We start from the raw sequence: 14773 nt of genomic DNA, 5'->3' as shown, positions 1-14773 counted from the left end.
AGCCCGTGACTCGGTTCCGCTGTCCGAGTAGTTCCGGGCAGAGGAAAACACAAGTAGCGATTACTCAGAGGACATCCGCTCCTTCCGCGGTCCCTGACAGTTCCTGAGGTCCTTGTGCCCGGCCCTCCGGTACCTCCAGGGCAGGGATGTCGCTCTCTCCCCTGCAGCTCATCCAGGTCTCAGGATTTGCAAAGCTCCTCCTAAGTCTACTGCACACACAGTCCAACCTCACTGCTCTGTACCCCGGGCCAAACACCTCCAGGAAAGCAACCCCTGAATGTCCACTACACCCCAACAGCCCGTAACCACAGTTCCTCCTGCCCTGAACGGGGCTAGTCTCATCTAAACAGGGTCTCCTCACCAAGGAGTCACTTCAGTCTGAGACACACCACTGGGCTGGGCCCATCTCGAGGCTCCGTTCCTCGTTCCCTGAAGTCTGATGATTTCCCTTCTCTCTCAACTGCGGACGCGCTCAGCTCCCACGGCCTCCAGCCCGACGCTCACGTGCCCCCCGAACCACTTCTGTCACATCCCAGCTCGAGGTGACTCCACTCTCCCCATGGACCACCTGCCCCGAGAGCAGGTCACCTCTCTCCTCAGGACTCTGCCTGTGTGACCCCCACGTGCTTCGGAGCCAAGCCCAACTCTCCTGGGGGGAGGGGTTCACAATACCAGGGGGTCAGACAATGAGCAGGACACCATCACACACACGTTCTCCCAGCTCTGGCTTCCACCTGCTGCCTCCTGGGGTGCTCAGTGACCCCGCTCTGCTCTCCCAGCCCTCCCGGACCTCACCTCTTCCCGGAAGCCTGGTGACCACTCGGCTCTCTCCCCTCCACCCTCCCAGCCCCACACGCATCGAGTTGCCTTGATAAAGTCCATGGTCCCCGCCGCTGGGCCACACTGCCTGGACTCACCAGGCTCCTCTCGGTGCCGGCTAGTCCTCAGCACGAGGGAGGGACGAGCAAGCTATTCACTGCCTTCTGGCATGGAGGCACCTCTCCCAAGGAGCGCCCCAGCTACGGGCGGTCGCCAGCTGGAAGGGGCGTGGAGGCGGGAGGAGTGTGGGGGTGGGGCGGTCTGGAACCACATTTACCACTGCGGCTGCCTCCAGTGGAGTCACTTGGAGCCAGGGGAGGTGGGTGCGGCTTGTCCATCAGCATGCCCGATGAGGGGGCTCCTCCCAAGGGGACAGAGGGGATGGAGTAGGGGCCGGGGACACAGGAGACGGAGGGAGGGTACCCGGCCTTTGCTGCTTTCCCCGCTTCATACACTGTGGAGGGAGATGAAGAGCGAGAGAGATTACATGGCCCCGCCCTCCTCAACCCTCACACCGCACGTCCCTGAGGATGCGCTTCAGGGAGCTCCTGGATGTGTGTGTACACATGCCTATGTGTGCACGTGTGCATATGCATGCATATACATGCAGGTGTGTGCCTGTGTGTACGTGCATGCACGTGCATATGTGCACATTCGTGTACACATGTGCCTATTTGTGTGTACATGTGTGCACGTGTGAATATGCAGGCATATACATGCAGTTGTGTGCCTGTGTGTACATACATGTGTGCATATGCACATATGCGTGTACGTGTGTGCCTATTTGTGTGTGTACATGTGTGCTTTGTGATGCACATGTGCATGTGTGGCGTGTGTGTACATGTGCCTGTGTGGTGCGTGTGTGTGCACCATATGTAATGTGTGTACATGTGTGCATGGTTATGTGTGTGCCTATGCACACGTGTTTGCATGTGTCATTTGCACGCCTGCGTGTGTGTTCCCCTAGGCCTGAATTACTTCATTGGAACCACTCTCCCGCACTCCCTTGGTTTGTCAGAAGGCGACGACATCAGGGTCACAGTGTTTGGTACCTGGCAGCTGAGTGATTCAGCGGTACTGGAGCTGCAGAGCAGCGTCCCCAGTGACAGAGCACCCACTCCCAACCACACCGCCTGTAGGCGGCCCCTGCCCCGGGGCTGCCCAGGCCTGCTTCCAGGGGAGCCTGGGCCTCTTTCAGAAGCAAAGCAAGAGTGGGCTTGCACACGGCCCTGCTTGTGGGCCCAAGCAGAGCAGTGACCGGGCTCCTCCCGGACAGTGCTCGACTCCCGAGGGTACTAAACACGCACGCTGTGTCTCCGTCCTTCCAGATGCGTTTGGCTTACGGCAGGAGTCCCAAACTGAATGCCTACCTGGGCTTGGCCAGTAAGGTGAACCCGTGGCTCCCCAAAGGAGGACTAGTCCCTCTGAGGATGCTTTTGTCGTGGGAGCAAATACAGCCCACCAGCGGCCGGCTGGTCCCAAAGACTGTGGTCTGCACGCCGCTATCAGAGGGGTTCTCTGCTTGTGGGAGGCGTGACCAGGGACCGTCGCCTCGAGGCTGGATGCCCAGGAGAGGGCAGAAGCCTCAGCCACAGCGTCACCATCCTGAACCTGCCCTTCCGGTCATCGGAGTGTCACCAAGGACTCCGAATGCTGGTGACAGGGGTGGACCAGAGCATGGAGAGGCGAATGGAGGCGAGAAGGCGAATGAGGCTGGTCGGCTCGGGAAGCTGGGGCTCCCCGCAGAGGAGGGGCGAGGAATGAGCAACACTTCGGGCAGAAGGAAGGGGGCGGAGAAGGACGCCGGGGCACAGGGCTGTCCCACGGTCTCCATCCCTCTCCAGCTGCCACGGGGCTACTCACAGGCCTGCGGGCAGCAGCAGGAGTCCGGGCAGCAGGGGCAGCGGATGTAGCAGCAGCAGCTGTGCGGACAGCACTGGCACCAGCAGATGCCCACCAGGACGAAGAAGAGGACGACGCCCAGGATCACCAGGCCGACAAACACCCACTCTGGAGGGACGCACAGAGATGCCGCATCAGGATGGCCACGCTCACCCGTGTCCACCGTGAAGAGGCGCGGGAGGGCCCGGGGAGGGAAGCCCCCATAACCAGGCACGGAGCCCCCGAGCTCGGGGGACTGGCAGAGTGAGAAGTACACACCCTCCCAGGGCTGGGGCGCTGGGAGGAGGGACGGTCACCTGGGACCTCCTGGGCACCCAATGACCAGCACGAGACACGGGCGCCAGAGCCCGTCCTGGGGCAGGGGTTTACCCCCTCGACTGGAGAGGCAGAAAGACGCGTGACCTGGGGTGGGGGGCTTCGCTGAGTTGTGACGTGGTGGTTCTGTGAATACATGTTTGGGGGAGTCAAGTTCATCCTGTCCCTAAAAGTGTAAGTCCTGAGAAAAACTTCCCACGTCTGCCTGGTCTAAATCAGAACACCGCTCGGTGGTCTGCGCCCTCATGAATTCATGCTTCCCTGCCGATCGTCCCAGCTTCGGGCTCAGACTGTCCAACCAACCGAGAGCCGAGAGACAGGCTCCCACAGGGAAGAAGCCTGCCTCGCCCGCCCTTGATTCTGGGACTTTCGATAGGGCCCAAATCCCACCGGAGCGGGGGTGAGCCGTGACTTCCCTTCAAGCAGAAAGATTAAAGCCAGTCATTGTGATTGAAAAGCATCGACCCCAAATCCCTTTACAATGAACTTTAAGTACACATTATTTTCTTAAATTTTGGTTATTAAATATCCCTACGGTTAAATGGACATTCAATTAGAGCCTGAAAAAGACATTTTTGTGGCATAGAAGGCTGTACGATCCCAGTCAAGTCGTTTGACCTTTGTTTAGAACAAATTCCTCAGAGAGAAAATGACTTGTCTCCCGAATGTCCCTCCTGGCTCAGTCCCCTGAAACACATTCACATGAACCAGGTCACCTCTCTTCAGAGAAGGACCCTGTGGCTGGTGTGGTCGAAAGAGCAGCCTCGCTGGGGACAATCGGTGGCTGAGGGCTTTGGCCTGGGCCCTACAGAGAACAGAACATCATGCGCCCTGAGCCGGACGTGAGCCCCGAGGGCTCGATGGGGGTATGGCGTGGTGCCTCCAGCGTGGGCCAGGCCGTCGGGGAGGGAAGACTGGTAGGTGACCTTGCAGGAACAATGTCATCGGTGGAAGGATTCTTGCAGCAAAGAGGGAGGGGAATTCAGGCATCCAGGACCAAACAATGAGAAACACAGTAACTCCTGGGGACTGGGGCACATAAGGACGTGTCTGAGCAGCACCGCAAGGCAACATTGTTTCCTTGGTGTACATGCTGACGCAATTCTGGATAAGGAGCATCACAGAGAGACGGCTCTGTGTGACCTTGGGATCAACCTGACTAAGGAGAATGTCAGCGAGTGGGAAGGGGCCGGGGGACTCAGGAAGACTCGGGGTGTTTCTTACACCTGGAGTCAAGGCAAAACCAATGGCCGGGAACAGTTAGCATCTCTCTGCCGCTCGTAACTACTAGGCACCTCTTCAACCTTGGGCAGAAACCCTCCCAAGCAAGGCGGAGCCCTCTCCCACCCCGAATTCGGACGTTCCCTCCCCCACGGTCTGTGGTTTCTGCCGGAGCCCTGCTGCTCTACGGACGACAGGGATGCACCGAACTGAGGGGGCCTGTCTAGGCTGGTGCTTCGGCTACGTACAGACAGAGGTGTGCATTCGGGACAGGCGTCCTTGAGATAGGGTCCCGAGACCCCCAAGGACTCGGGGGCCCCAGAAGGCCCTGACGTTGTACACAAAGCAGAGTAAGTATGTAGGTGTGGGCGCTTCAAGGAAGGAGGGGTGCAGGGCTTTCATTAAGCTTGAAAACATGTTTGGATAAAGTCAGAAAAGGCAGTTCAGAAGAACATGCAGCTAGGGCATCGGGAACACGGCCAGCGATGACTCTGGTAAGGGCGCGCCTAGCTGCCCGGGTGGGGCTGAGACACCAAGATGGGCATGCCTGGCACGCAAGGACTGGGTCCCCAGCTCAGCCCATTTTTAATGATCCTTCTCCTTGCAGGGTGTGATAACGGAAAAAGTACAATTTAAAAGCTCTCCCAATGGGCTTAGTTCATCCTGGACAAGAGCACAGATGTACACAGACACGTGTGGCAATAAATGACAGGAGCGGTAAGTGACTGACAGAAGCCAGACGGATGGAGCGACAGCAAACTCGGCACACAGCAAGTTCAGTGGCTGGATACCTGGCATAATCTCCACAGCAAAACGGGGCAAGAGGTCAGCAAGCAGCCCTGTCCTGCCTAGAAGAGGTAGGAGGGAAGAAGGGAAGAGGTTACTGCAGAGGAAAACACAGCCGAGGCCTGGCCGCAGCCCACCCCGCCCGGGCGCTCACCGCGCGTCCTGGTACACGAGTCCGCGCTGGGTCCGGAGAGACCTTCCCTGCCGACCTCTGGCAGCCACGTGAGTGACCTCTGCACCCACGTCGGAAGAAGCAGAACAGAACTCTCTCTCCAACTATTTCTAGGAGGAGGAGGTGTCTGCTCCAACCACAACAGCCCTGCTTCAGCAGAAGGACCCGCACCCTCTCCATTCACTCCCGTCCTCCCCTGCACGTTTTATGGGAAAGTCCAAGCCGTCTGCGTCCGGACGCTCAGCCTACATCTCCACACATCCCTGTGTCCAGATAAAAGCAAACGCACGGATTTGGTTTCCACTCGGGATGATCTCACGACACGACTCTATTTACAGCCTAGAGCTATGTCAACGATGCGCATTTTCAAAGGCGAGGAAGACAGAAGCGAGGTGGGCTGCACGCCCCTCCGCTCTACCTTCGGAAACGCTCTGCACACACGTACACGCGGGGCCGCCCCACATGGCGCCCACGGCTGGCGCTGCACGGACCCAGGTGCCTTCCAGGTGGGCTGCGGGGAAGCTGAAGGGCTGGCGTCAGGACAGCTGCCCCTCGCGCTCTGGCTGGCAAGGAGCTCGGCGGGGAGCGAGCCGCTGGACGGTGGGAAGGAGGCTCGTGTTTACAAGCTGGCCCGACCTAAGAAGTCCTCACACCAACGTCAGCGGGAAGGCTCCGCTGGGACTTCTGCCCGCGCCACACACCCCGGCCGCCCTGAGGTCTCGCTGACGAACAAGGCTCACTAGGCAACAGCTCGCTGCTCTCTCAGACCTGGGGTGGCGAGAGGTCACTGTGGCACCTGAACGCTACCTCATTCGCGTGGGTGGCACTGCTTCTAGAACTGCTCCGTCCAGTAGAAACATCATGTGAGCGGCGGGTCATTTTAGCTTCTCTCGTAACCACACTGAGTTAAAAGGGGCCCTGGCCGGGCAGTTCCGCTGGTTGCAGCATCGTCCCTATACACCAAGGCTGCAGGTTTGATCCCCGGTCAGGGCACATACAAGAAGCAACCAATAAGCGCATGAACAACTTGAACAACTGTTTCCCTCTCTCTCTCCCTCTCCCCCCCCCCCCTCTAAAATCAAGCAATAAGGCCAGCTGGTGTGGCTCAGTGGATTGAGCGTCATCCCACGCGCTGAGAGGTCCCGGTTCAATTCCTAGTCAGGGCACATGCCCGGGTTGCAGGCTTGATCCCCAGTAGGGGGCGTGCAGGAGACAGTTTCCCGTAGTGCGCTGGTGTGGCCAGCCCCGGGCGACCTGGGTGATAAACCCCTGCAGTCCAGCGGGCACAATGCAAGGTCTTTCCAACTGAGAACAGTCGGAGTTTGGGGTAGCGGGCAGTACCACTCCGTCATGTCAACGGGCGAGAAGGTGCCGGTCTCGGCTTTTCTGTGCGACTTACATTTATTGGACAAAGGCCTCTGAGAAGTGGGTCTATGCTGGGATCCTCTACTTCGGACAGCGTTTTGCTTGCGTCTCACCCAGCGCGTCCTGTAAAAGCCGCTGCCGGCTGACATGCTGTGTCTCCCCTTCCCATGCTAACCAGTCACCTCCCACGACAGCCCGGTTGTGGAGAGTCCAAACCACCGCAGCCGCCGTCCCCGCTCCCTGGGCCACTCTGCCCAGCTGCGTATCCTGTCTGCTCCCAGGGCTCGGTCTGAGAGCGGCAATCACGCGTCACTTTACTGGGAAAGGATGGAGAGACGACACTGCAAAGAGAGGGCCCACTTCCTCCGCTCAGACACAGTTCAGGCTGGTAGAAAACACAGTCTCCGTGTATACGCTCGGTTTCCCCCAAACCCTGCAGCATCTATTACCTTTAAGAAATTCCCACGAGCCCTGGCCGGTTTGGCTCAGCGGTTGGAGCATCGGCCTGTGGACCAGCGAGTCCCAGGTTCGGTTCCCGCTAGGGGCACGTACCAAAAAAAAAAAAAAAAAAGGAATTTCCACGAGTGAGCCGAAGTAACCAGGCAGCCTCCTTGTTAGAACAAGCACACACAAGCGAGGGTCCCATACCAGGGCGCCCCAACGTCACAGCCCCACACCTCCACGTGCCCTGGGCTGAATGATCGGGCAGACACCTGCACTGCGGGTCGAACAACGTACACGTGGTCCCTCCATGACTCCCTACGGCAGCTGCTGCCCGCCACGGACCCCCTGAAGTTATCCCCCCTGAACTCTCCAGACTCGTTACTTCTGGAGTGTCTCCAGTTCGTTCATTCATTCATTCAACAAGGAACGTGCTGGTGCCCGGCGAGAGCGGAGGGGAACGAGCTGTGATCCCCACAGTCCCGAGGCTCTCGGTCCAGCCTGTCCAGCAGCGTGTACACAAGAACCCAGTGTTCGGTGTTCCCTGCTGCGTTGCACGACGTGACGAAGGTCAAGGATGCTCCTCCAGCCACACGCGATGGTTTCCTCAGTCTTTCTCGCATTTCTGACATCAGGTTCCACCTCGTCCTGGGGCCTCTCCCCAGAGACAGCGTTATGGCTGCGTCTATCGCACCAGCCCTGTCCTGTGACGTTTCTAAGATGCTAGTACTCCCCTCATGGTGGCCAGGACCCTCGCGGCTGGGTTTACTTCTCTCCTAGGATAACAGCTCCTCGCTTCTCACTGTCCTGCTTTGTTGAGATCCTCACGACACGCGGCCTACGTAACCACGTGGGTTCTGACGGCCCCGAGAGACGGCGCGGCCCGCAGGCTCGGGGGACCGCCTGGCACAGCGGCACCGCAGCACCGGTCTCAGCCCTGAGTGCAGGGAGTCCTGCACGGAGGACGGAAACCCAGGGCAGGGGCTGCCTTCTCTGCTTGGCGTCCCCAGCAGCCCCGCGAGGGGAGGCACCGGACCCCTTGGGACCTTGACGTGTTTCTCGGGTACGCCGGCTTCCGGTTCGCCGCTCACCACGGTGCCTTTTCCATCCCAGACGGAAACAGGGTCTTCACAAGCACAGGAAGGAAGCAGTCACTCATGCAGCCCTGCTCTGCATGCCGGAGAGGGGCGAGCACCCCTGGATGCAGGGCTCATGCCAGGAGCATCCCCAAATGTCATCTTACCAGCTAGAAGCACTGCAGGACCACCCCACCCCTCACCCCACAAGTGTAAACCACCGGGCTGGGGTATTTTTAAGGCACACATTTAGAGACACAATGTACTTGCACACTTTACTCAAAAAAGATTATTTTTGTCTCTAGTCTTAAAACTTGAATCCAAGCCCGATTATTCGTCCAAGCCTTCAGCGGGCGAAGGACACGCATTTCCGTTGTCCTTACGAGGTCGCCACTGCCAACAGCATAGTTATCTCCATTCCTGTCGCCGAACTTCCTTCCTTCCTTCCCTCGAGCCCTCCTGAGCTTCGTCGGTGAACTGCTGCTTCAGGGCAACCCGGGCTGCTTTTCTTCCCCTGCTCCTCAGAATTCCTTCTTCCTTCTGTCTAATGCACGTGGGGGCTCCCTCCCGACGTGCCCCAGATCCGTTTTCGGGGATGCGCGGCGCCCATCCCTGCTCTCCCAGCTCCCAACCCTCTGAAATGTTTCTCCTCTCAGTCTGAGGACAGTGAATGTCTTTCTCTGGCTTCTCTAAGTGTAAACTTCGTTTTGGAAAATCCCCAAGGGCACACACATCCGTTTTTACTCTGTATTCCCACGGCGACCACGCATTCAGTACAGTCTATGACCACCCACCACGAGCATGGAGCTGGCCTCCCCCTCCTCTGTTTATATTTATAGACCAAGCAGGTAAGTCTTTCACGTGTGTTCTCTTTCTCTCTGTGTCTTTCCCATTTTAGCTCACTTTAAATTATATTGAACGATTCCGACACTGAATTCTCTCCATCAGATGACCAGTGTTAGACTATCCGCAATCAACTGTTCACACGCGCTTTGTTTGGGCTTTTTGGCCGTGATGATAAGGTTGGTCCAAATCACTGACTTCTCGTCACAGAATCCGAGAATCAGACTTGATAGCTAGGAAAGAGCTTGGAGGTCATCTACTCTGTAACCCACCCATGTTTTCAGGCACCTGAGGCTCCGAGAGGTTACACATTTCATCTAAGTCACACAGCTGACACACGATCAACCCAAGAGTAGAACCTGGGTCCGCTCTCCCCACTCTGGCTTTGCAGCTCCTCACTCTCCCTTAAGATCTGCTTGTCCTCAATGTAACTGCTTCCTCATCTCCTAGGATTTGCAGGGAGCCACCCTCCAAGCGTGGCATCATCGCCCCACTTACACAAACTATAATTTGGGGGTGTAGGAAGTGTTAGAGATGGTTAACTACGCCAGCACCTTTTCACCTTGCAAGCAGAAAAGGATGACCGCGTACACCACGGCAGGACGATCTAACGGAAGGGCGTACACCTGCCGCTACAAACTGATCAACAACTGGAACCCACTGCAAAGCGCTCGGCCTTAGAGAAGCGCTCCCGTGACCCAACCCCCTGCCCTGGGAGAGCGACCGGATGTGAAATATCATCAGTAACGTAACATGCTCCAGTCGGCCCGAGATGAAATGCAGAGGACAGCCACGTTTGCCTCCAAAACGATGTGGAGGAGGGTGGGGTTCATGGAAGGAGGAAAGTGAGCTTCTTGGTGTGATCCACGTGATTTCCCGAGCTCGCCGGGCAGCAAACCGGAGCAGGCGCCTTAGCCACAAAGATACCAAGCAGGGATGCTTTCCTGAACCAAAACAGCCGGGGTCTGGCCAGATGGGGAGGGCGGGCCCTGCAGCCTTGGGCCGGCAGGACCCTGCCCTCTCTGGGCCTGCCCCCTCTCCGTGTGAACGCAAACCTGCACACTTCAACAGTGGCAGCTGGCTCTGGAGACAAACGGGATGACTGTCTCCTGACCGGCCTCCGAGCGCTCCATTCTTTCTGTGCAGGGCTGCGCGGGTTTCTGGGTGACACCCCCTCTCCTGCCACAGGCTCGCAGGCACGCCCGCAGCCGGTGCACGGACTACAATGAGGCTGGCTGCTGACCCAGCTGCTCCTGCGCACCCATCACCACGGCAACCGGGCTGCAGGAATGCGCACTAATTGAAGGCCAGTCTCCTCCCTCCCCGCAGCAACAAGTGAGGTGAGAGGCGGAGCGGGGGAGGCAGGGAGCGCCCCGCCCTGGCCAGGGGTGGGGGGCTGGGAATCGGGGCGGGGTAGTGGTGCCTTCCAGACCTGGTTTGTTCTAACAACGCAGGGTTGGAAGAGCCTAAACAGACGTCCTGAACCCTGCAGAAATATTCGTGCCAATTTTTCAGTGAGCTGGTCTTAGCAAACCACCAGCTGCTGGCCAAGCCCCCTGCTTAGAGGCGGGCACACAGTAGGTCCTCAGGAATCAAACGCCAGCTACAGCAAGGGCCCGGCAGGGCCGCTGAGCTGACGGCCAGCCGCCCCCAGCACCTCTGCAGCTTCGGTTCTTGCCAAGCAAGAGGGGGACCTTCAAGGTGGTCCTCTCTAAAGATGGTGTGACCGTCATACCACTTCGCCTAGACATTTCCAGCGTATGCCCGTTGTCCTGACAAATACGGCCCCCCGTCTCTCCTCATTCTCGGGTCTCCTGGTCTGGATCACACGTTACGCCCTATCTAGTCTTTCCCAGATCCGAATCAAAGTCTTAGGTGCTCCTCAGAGCCCCCCGGACTCCAGTGGCCACTGGACCTAATCCTTGTCTTTAGGGGAGGGAGGCAACACCCTATAATTAACCCAGGGCCTTCCACTGAGAATCGGGGGTTTCCCACAGCAACCCAAATGGAGCAACCAGAACACAGCCTGCTGGGCCAGAATGTCTCCAAATCCACCGGCTGGTAGGTTCCCACAGGGCTGAGGAGGGTCACCCACTGGCAAGGCCTCGAGCAGATGTCACCAAGAAAACGTGACTCTTTGCAGCAGGATTGCCAGCGCACAGATGGCTCCTGAAGCCCCTGTCCGCGAACCGGGCTGAAGGAACATCGGCTCCTAGCAGGAGGCCTGGAACGCACACTTCCCCACAGAGGTTCCCTCAGACTGGAGACGACACACTCGCTGGCAGAGACATGGGGGATGGGAAGGGTGGGGGGAGGGAACCCATTCTACTGAGTTCTGGTTATGTCCCAATTAATCCTCACAATCCCTGTTCCACAGAACTTTTATACCGGTGCACCGCCAGGCTCATCAACACTGACCTGTCCAAGGTCATACCGGTGCACCGCTAAGCTCATCAACAGCGACCTGTCTAAGGTCATACCGGTGCACCCCCAGGCTCATCGACACCACCCTGTCCAAGGTTATACTGGTGCACCCCCAGGCTCATCAACACCACCTTGTCCAAGGTCATACCGGTGCACCGCCAGGCTCATCAACAGCAACCTGTCCAAGGTCATACCGGTGCACCCCCAGGCTCATCGACATCGACCTGTCCAAGATTATACTGGTGCACCGCCAGGCTCATCAACACTGACCTGTCCAAGGTCATACCGGTGCACCGCCAGGTTCATCAACACCACCTTGTCCAAGGTCATACCGGTGCACCGCTAAGCTCATCGACACCGCCCTGTCCAAGGTTATACGGGTGCACCCCCAGGCTCATCAACAGCGACCCATCCAAGGTCATACCTGTGCACCCCCAGGCTCATCAACACTGACCTGTCCAAGATTATACTGGTGCACCAAGTCCAGGGATGTCTGACCCCAAAGCCATGATCTTCACAGTGGCCCGTATCCAGGACCCAGACTAACCTTCGGTCAGGATGAGGATTTTGCAACCCTGGCACCACTGACATTTAAAGTGTAGGAGGCTGTCTGTCCCGTGCACACAGGATGTCAAAGCCTCCTTGGACCCTAACCCACAGTGTTTACAGACATTGCCAAATCTCCCCTGAGAACCAACAGCCTGGATAGTTGATATCAAATACAGTTTTGATTTCTTCTTGTGTTCTCTAATTGCTTAAAAAGTACAACTTTACCTTTACTAAGACAGTGATATTTATGGGGACAAGACAGTGTCATTTATTGATTCTGAATCCTCACCGGGTGAGGCACATAATATGCAAAAATACTGGTTAAATTGAAATCACGATTCTGATATAAGTCACACTTGCAGCAATACTGACTCCCCCCTTGGTAGCCAGCAGCGAGCAAGGGGCCGGCACGCAGTGGCCAGGTCTGCAGGCCCAGGGGGGCTCCTGCACAGAGTGGAAGGCTGGTCACAGTGGGAGGCGCCACAGCCCCGCTGCCCTCTGGCTCCCACCCAGGTTTATTATTGACCATCACTAGCCAAAGTCAGGCTCTCGCTGATGCCTGGCTAACTTTCCTGGCTCTTCCTTCCCTCCATCCCTTCAACACATCTTCCTGGTTCTTCTCAAAGCCCAGACCAACAGAGGCATCTAGGTAAGCTCGGAGCATCGAAGGCCAGGATCAGGAGAGAGAGCTGGAGGACAAGGATGGAGCCGAGGCCTGAAAAGGCCACTCTGGGCCCTGGCCGGTCTTGCTCAGTGGTTAGAGCATCAGCCAGCAGACCAGAGAGTCCCGGGTTCGGTTCCCACTGAGGGCATGTGCCTCGGCTGTAGTTTGTCCCCGGCCCCGGTTGGGGTCGTGTGGGTGGTGACCACTCGATGTGTCTCTCTCATGTCGATGTTTCCCCCTCTCTCTCTCCCTCTCTCCTTCCCGCTCTATCTGAAGATGCAAAAGGAACGGCCTCAGGTGAGGATAAAAAAAAAAAAAAAAGGCCACTCATTAGTTTTCTCTCCTGTCCCGGAACCAGAATGGCATCTCGGCGCTCCTAGAAATCCGAAGGCCCAGGCGGCCACACCGGACAGAAGGGTGCTTCCGCCCTCCTCCAAGAACCAACTCCGCTTTGGGTTTCTCACGCGGGGCCAAGTCTACCAGTGAAAATGCGCCCCCTCCCTCACCCGGACTGATGGCTAGAGCGTGGCTCTAATTAATGCCTTCTCTCCCTTCTGCCAGGAGTAAACTTTTCTTTCTTTCCGCCGATTCTTCCCCTCTTCCTCTGTTTGTAATTCTTCCAGAGCAGCAGCCGCCTCTCAGAGATCAAAGTTGAGCTGGCAACAAAGACCTCCAAGGAGGCTGTTGCCATGGGAACTCTGGGAGCTGCAGCCCTTTTAATTGGCAAATCTCCTTGGTTAGCAGCCCCAGGCTGGGCTGGCAAAGAGGGCCAGAAGGGGGAGGGGAGACTTGGCAACAAGTAGCCTCTCCAAACAGCCAGAACTAATATCCTGGGGGTGGGGAGGGGTGGGATTCAGTGGAGACACTGCCGGGGGGTGGGGGGTGTCAGTGCTGGAGCATTTTTGCACAACTCAAGAAACACGTCCGCCACAACCCCTCAGGCACAGTCAGTAGTACAGTAGTAACTTAAAGACCTCTGGAGTCAGACGAGGACTGGACTCCTGGGGTGATCAGTTCGTAAGGTATGTGAATTCCAGGCACTGTGCTGTACACCTGAAACTAATATAATATTGTGTGGTAGCGGTCACTGAAAAAAAAAAGTTTTTTAAATCCCTGAAACCAGTCCTGAGATGCCCCCTCCAAGAACTCCCTGATTTCTTACAATGTTTTCAGATGGCTTCTAATACTAACGGGCAGAAGGCCTCATTTCAGACCAGAGCCGCAGCTCCAGGCACAGTGACATGCATAAGTTGCCTTAAAAAAAGTCCATGCACACCTGTTCCCAGGTGGCACATGCTGTTCTCCTGGGAAAGTCGCAGGAGAAGGTGGAAGAACAGAGAGGCATGACGGGGACATCCAGGTAATTCTGTAGTATGACCGTCCCCGGCAAGAATCAACTCCAGCTTCGCACCTGCTCACAGGGACCGGACGGGAGCAAACGCGTTTCTGGCCTGTCCCAGGACAGGATTGCATTTGCTCAGTGAAGCAGCAGAAACCGATGAACCCACAAAACGCTGGCCGTGTCTGTTTTTGCCTACCTGGCATTCTTTTCTTCATTTGGAAACAGCGCCCACAGCCCACCCCCAACAACAGGACTTCCGCTGGATCGATGGAGAAAGCCAGGCACTGTGTCCTCCAGCACGGAAGGTGGTGAAGACCATGGAAGCCTGGACCCGCTGGGAGACCGTCTGGGGGTGGGGGCGGGAGCGGACACAGAGGAGAGGGGCTCTTTAAACCCGTCTGCACACTGGCACGAGCCGGGCTTGAAGCCCGGATACCCCTGGACTTCTCAGTTCACTAGGACGAAAAGTTCCCCTAAACCAGGTCTCCCCCTGGCAACCAAGACTTCTGAAGAACACACACCATCAGCTCTGGATGGCGAGATTTCAGGAGGTATTTTCTCCTTTTGTACTTTTCTGACTTGTCTGAAACTTTGGCACGAAACAGGCATCATCTCGTCCCCAAAACAAACAATATGAAAAGGGAACAAGACAGCAGTGTTTGAGGCAGACATAGCCCTATACGGAAAATTAATTCCGCAAACCGTGGGCTTTTCAATAACGTCGAAAGCGCGGGAAGAGCTCGGGAAAGCATCCCGGTCATCCTCACTCACATCCTGGACAAGAGAACCTGTCGAAAGCTCGTCAAAGAGGGAGCTGCTGTAATTTCCCTCCACCGACCACAGTTCCCAAAAAT

General features: G+C 57.0%; 1 protein-coding gene across 1 annotated transcript in view; it reads right to left on the bottom strand.

Moving 5' to 3' along the window:
- ILDR2 (immunoglobulin like domain containing receptor 2) overlaps positions 1–14773 on the bottom strand; it is a 48421-nt gene that overhangs the window by 15647 nt on the left and 18001 nt on the right. Inside the window, 3 exon segments of the mRNA XM_036272012.1 lie at positions 1097–1273; positions 2683–2829; positions 5049–5105. Of these exon segments, the coding sequence (XP_036127905.1) occupies positions 1097–1273; positions 2683–2829; positions 5049–5105 (381 nt within the window).

Source organism: Molossus molossus, unplaced genomic scaffold (genome assembly GCF_014108415.1).
Source record: "Molossus molossus isolate mMolMol1 unplaced genomic scaffold, mMolMol1.p scaffold_m16_p_20, whole genome shotgun sequence".
Classification (NCBI taxonomy): domain Eukaryota; kingdom Metazoa; phylum Chordata; class Mammalia; order Chiroptera; family Molossidae; genus Molossus; species Molossus molossus.
This window is presented reverse-complemented; position numbering and strand designations above follow the sequence as displayed.